At 33.6% G+C, this 5795-nt stretch overlaps 1 protein-coding gene across 1 annotated transcript in view; it reads right to left on the bottom strand.

The window, feature by feature from the left end:
- Positions 1-1237: 1237 nt before the first annotated feature.
- Positions 1238-5795, bottom strand: part of CDK1 (cyclin dependent kinase 1) — a 13514-nt gene continuing 8956 nt past the window's right edge. The window contains exons 4-7 of the mRNA XM_007958937.2: positions 4716-4886; positions 3165-3328; positions 2885-3026; positions 1238-1336 (exon numbers count right to left, since the gene is read on the bottom strand). Of these exons, the coding sequence (XP_007957128.1) occupies positions 1238-1336; positions 2885-3026; positions 3165-3328; positions 4716-4886 (576 nt within the window). The remainder of the gene's footprint in view (positions 1337-2884; positions 3027-3164; positions 3329-4715; positions 4887-5795) is intronic.

Here is a 5795-nt window from a genome sequence, read left to right as displayed (position 1 = left end):
ATTACTATTTCTTTGATGAATGACGATTCTGAACCAGAAAAGGATTACAAGCCTTACATTTTATACACCATGGCAAAGAGACTAATTAATCCACGCTTTCTCCTATAGACTGCAAAGTCCAAGACAAGGGATTTGATTTACATGAATCAAGTAGATTATCCACACATATCTAATCAATGGGTCTAAGGATCAGTAATCCAAGAACGTCTACTTTAGCCATATGTAACTAGGAAGAGAAATAGGATACTGGTCAGACAAAATGATAGCTATACACACACCAATAAATTATTTTTATAGACATCACTATAACAAATAATTTTAAATAAGTTGCTTATACATAAGAATCACAATGACCAGCAATATAAAAGAATTTCTGAAGCTAGTGGTTTCAGCTAAACACTTGTAGGTTAGAACCTTTTTAAGAGGCTGCTAATAACACTATGCCAAAATATGAAAATAAGTTTTTAAAGTCAACTCTTGAAAGCCAAGATAAGCAACTCCCATGTATAGTTATTACCTCTGACTAAAGCATGCGATTCACTTAGACAAGTAGCTTTTATAACCTAACTAAAAATAGGATAGTTCATAAATTTTCATAATTGTTCTTCCCTACGCTTGATCCTTGACAGTATAAGTTAGCAAAACTTTGGCATTCCTTAATGTTAGTTCAGTTTTATAATTCACTGATAACTACTACAAATTTAGCATTTAGCATCATTTCCCGTATCTGGATAGTGTTCTGATTCTGCATGCTTAAATCTAAATGGTCACAAACTGAAATGCCAGTAGAAATAAATTCAGGTTGTATAGTTACCAAAATGACAAGAAAGTGACATGAAAATTTAAACATTCGGAGCATAATAAAACTTGAACTTGTAAACACATTTTCCTAAAGTTTACTAGTCCAACTTGCAAAACTCCAGGAAAACAGGACTGCTGTAAGGACTGTCATGATTTAAGGCAATTCAAATCTGTCTTGATTCCTGACATCAATACTAGATACATAATTTTATTGCAGCAACAAGCGGTTGTTATAGTGAGATCTACACACATATACAGAATATATTTAAATTCATATAGAACAATATTTACATTTTTAAGTTACACTTTTGAAATTAGAAGATGAAGTACAGCTTGAGTTTTACAGAAAAGATAAGTACACACAACAAAAATAGTTACAAGTGAAAGGATGACTATATGTTCTTGATACAACACATGGAAACTTTTTGTCAGAAAGCTACATCTTCTTAATCTGACTGTCCAAATCATTAAAGTATGGATGATTCAGTGCCATTTTCCCAGAAATTCGTTTGGCAGGATCATAGACTAACATTTTCTAGGGGGGAAAAAAAGAGAAAAGGAAATGAAGTATTTATTTATTTAGAAAATGAACCAGTTAAAATCATTTTCATAAACTCTTATCTACCAATAAGTAAATTATTTTAGTGAAAATCCACTAAATGGACATTTCCATTAGTTCAACACTAAACCACATCTCATTGTTCATATTTTACCCTCAAGCACTAGAATAATCTACTCCACAAATCAGAGATACCTCAGTAACCTCTTTTTGTTATAAATTATGGTAAGACAAAAACATTCAGAGATAGCTTTGAAACCAAGATATAAATTTGAGAAAGAAAGATACATAGTTAATCATATCTACTTTTGAGAATTTAATGGCCATGAGTTATTTACAACATTCTTGAAATGGTGGCATGTTACTATAGTGGTTTCTGATGTAGTTTCCAGCAAGTTTTAAAGAAAAGCCCAAAGTACAATGTGTTATAAACAGCTAAAAATGAGTCACTAAATTAATTACAGTTAGAGAAACCTAGTATTAAAGTTAATTTACAGATCACAAGAAAGAGCTAAATAAAGTTTACTATTGATCTTTAAAAAGTCTAGCTGGCAAGCAAACGAGATACTAGGACTTTTACTAAGTTGCCATTTGAGCTTTACACATATGATGTTATTTAATCCTCACAACAAAAGGTATGTATTAGTCCCATTTTACAAATGAGGATACTGAGGCTCAAAGATGTTAGGAAAATTGACCCAATGCACTGAGCTGGAGAGTGATAAAACTAGAATTTGAAACCAAGCCTAACTGACCATTCACAGTAGTGTTTTTCAACCCTAGATAATTTTGCCCTTTGGGACACTGGGGGCTTGCTGCTAGAATCTACTGGGCAGCGGCCTGGGATGCTGCTTAACATCCAACAATGCACCTAACAGCCCAGCAACAATGAAGTATCCAGCCCACAAGTCAATAGTAACTAGGCTGAGAAACTCTGATCTACAATACCTGATTTTTGTTTAACTGCAGTGAAAGCCAAATTGGGCCCAGAATACAGAAGGGCCTTTGAATCAAATTAACAATATCGATAATAGAAAATAAACTTCCGTAAGCAAGGATAACCAGCCACTCCTCGGAAGGAAGGTTGGGCAATCCTACTCCCGTAGTGATACTGCCTCGGAAACCCAAGGAGGGGTCGCTATGAGTTGGGGACAGCTCGACGGCACATAACAACACAACAACAATGTGGACACCAGGCAAAAAGTGAAAAATGGAATTCATGCAATAAAAAACTTTAAGAACTCAAAAAAAAAAGGTGCATTAATGCTGGCCTCTCTTTCAAAGAAGAGTGCCTACAGCTACTTATCAAAATAATAACAAAACAAATGCTAAATCTTCTCAAAACACTAGTCTTTCCTGTTATCTAACATGGAGCTAGTAATACAACAGACATAAAAGACATCATAAATTATGTACCTAGTTCAGTAAATGTTAAGTTTTCTCCCTTTTTCCCAATTAAAAGAAGGACTGAGTACATCCAGAATCATCAATAATATTAAAGTCAGTATAAAAGTCACTCCTTACCGAGAGCAGATCCAAGCCATTTTCGTCCAAGTTTTTGACATGGGATGCTAGGCTTCCTGGTTTCCACTTGGGAAATGTATTCTTATAGTCCTGTAAAGATTCCACTTCTGGCCACACTTCATTATTGGGGGTGCCCAAAGCTCTAAAAACCATAGCAAAGCAAAACAAATGATTAGTTAAAGCATAAATATAATAAATATAAACTATTTGTCATATACAGATTGCCTTTATTATTTTTCAACTTAAAAAGTTTAAAAGCTTAAATATAAAACAGAAATACCTGAAAATCCTGAAGAGTTGATCAATTTCTGAATCCCCGTGGAAAAGTGGTTTCTTAGTTGCTAACTCTGCAAATATGGTGCCTATACTCCAAATGTCAACTGGAGTGGAATAGCGAGCTGACCCCAGCAATACTTCTGGAGATCTATACCAGAGAGTTACTACCTATCATAAAACATATTTTTACATTGAATAAATATAGTGCATTAAATTAGCTGAATATTAGATTTCACTTACACAGTAACCAGAAAGCTAGCGGTTCAAACCTACTAGCCACTCCTCGGAAGGAAGATGGGGCAATCTACTTCCGTAGTGATACTGCCTCGGAAACCTAAGGAGGGGTTGCTATGAGTCGGGTCCGACTTGACAGCACATAACAACAACAACATACACAAAATACTAAATTGAAGATAAGTATTTCATTTACTTTAGGAGGAAAAGGTCAATGCACATCAAGTGCTATCAATTAAAGAAAGAGGAACAGAACAGTGAGACAGAGCCTTATTTCTTCAACAACAACAAAACCTTCACTCAATTAAGGATTTGGGATCGACATTAACATGCTAAAATGATAACCAGAAACTTGAACAGTTTACTAGGAGTCTAGAACTAATCAGCTATGTAGTATATAAAATTTCTCAACATGGCTGAAAATGTCACCTCTAACATACAACAAAGTGTAAAACCTTTTGTTTAAACCAATGAGAACCAACTAATCTTTATTTAGAGCCATGGAAGGGATGATAGATAAAAGCCAAGATATCTAATCAGATGAGCAAAGTTAGGTTTCCATCTGGGATAGTCTTTAGAAAACATTTTTCTGATCATCTTTTACTATTTCATTCAGCATTCCTTTTCCCCTAGAAATACCAAATTAAATGTCAAGTCTTATCCTGACAAAGTATGTTGGGTAGATTCTAAGTGTAAATGAAATACTACCCCTTTAGCAATAAAATATGTCTTTTAATTAATTTGTGTGTGATCAGCATAGCTCCAATCAGGAGAAATAAACCACACAATAATGTAAACAGGAAAATTTTAATATAAAGAATTATTAAATTTATTAACTATAATTAGAGGTATGAGGTATTGGCTACAGTAAGAAACAATCAGAACTTTAAAAACTTAAGAAAAAACTGTAAAAACTTTAAAAGAGAAACCCCTACCATCCTGCAATATTTGTCTTCAGCACTCTTACAAAGCTTAACATCACCCCATCTGACAAAGAAAAATATTTAAAGTTCCTGTTCCATTTTCACAAAACATGTAATAGAGAGTGAATTTGGAGCTGAAAGGCAATAAACTGATACTGGCACGTCAGGGAAATCTTTATTGATTAGTTCTTTCTTGATTTAAAGAACAAATACAGAAAACTATCCATTAATCACATACTCGAAAACCCAATCAAACTCACTGCCATCAAGTTGATTTTGACTCCTAACGACCCCTTTTAGGTTTCTGAGGTGGTAAATCTTTATGTAAGTAGATTGCCCAGTCTTCCTTCCATGAATCACATACTCAAATGCACTGGGAGCAAAACAAAACTACTCACCTCATGTGTATAAACTCTAATAGGTATTCCAAAAGCTCTGGCAAGCCCAAAATCAGCCAGTTTAATTGTTCCTTTGTCATCAATCAATAGATTTTGAGGTTTTAAGTCTCTGTGAAGAACTCTTCTAGAGTGACAAAACACAATTCCTTGTAGGATTTGGTACAAATAACTCTGGAAAAACAAAATATAAATTAGAAATTTAACAATCATAGCCAAATTCCTCAATAATCTTGAGGGTTATCTTGGGTTTGTTTTAAAGGCATTAAAAATCATAATATAGGGAAATAATTTGATTTCCAAAAACGATTTCAGGCCATTTAGACTAACAAGAACCACTTGGGGGTATAAAATATAATTGTATATAATATCATGATTATATAACCAAGACAAAGATAATCAAGTTATGGACATAGCTATATCCATGTGAACCCATTTAGTCATCTTTTATTTTTCACTTATTTTCTTATTCTTTTATTTATTTCTTGATCTTGACCCTAAGTCACAAGTTATTTTTCGGTATAGAAAGTTAATGGAAATTTGTTCTAGATCTGTATACCGACTCCATTTCTATCTTGAATAACAAACAACAAAACCTAAACCTATTGGCTTCAGTCAATTCTGATTCATGGCAATCCAATGTGATAGAGTTGAGTTTTCTTGGGTATAGTCTTAACAGAAACAGATTGTCAGGCCTTTCTTTCATGGTATCACTGTGTGGGTTCAAACTGGCAAGCAAACTGTCTGTGACACAAGGTTGATCTTTTCTACTTCCATCTTTCATTTGTATTTATATATTAATTTCCCCTAGAGAAACACTGGTCAGATTTAAAAAGAAATGGCAAAGAGGATATTAAAATGAATACAATGATCATAAAATGCTGTTAAGCAATTCAGAGGCAAACGTTTTATAAGAGCTTTGTTGCCAACGTATATGACATTTGAGGTAACATTGAAATAACATATACATAGTAACAGTGTTGACATAAAATAATACACAAAGCCAACCAGTTGGAACTGACTAGCCATTTACAAAAAAACAACGTAACACAAATTTACCAGTATTAGTTAGCTCAGGCACTA

This window comes from Orycteropus afer, unplaced genomic scaffold (assembly GCF_000298275.1).
Source record: "Orycteropus afer afer isolate SDZICR_OR568_19922 unplaced genomic scaffold, OryAfe1.0 scaffold00016, whole genome shotgun sequence".
Taxonomy (NCBI): Eukaryota; Metazoa; Chordata; class Mammalia; order Tubulidentata; family Orycteropodidae; genus Orycteropus; species Orycteropus afer.
Note: the sequence above shows the minus strand (reverse complement) of the source record. Positions and strands in the feature narration are given on the sequence as shown.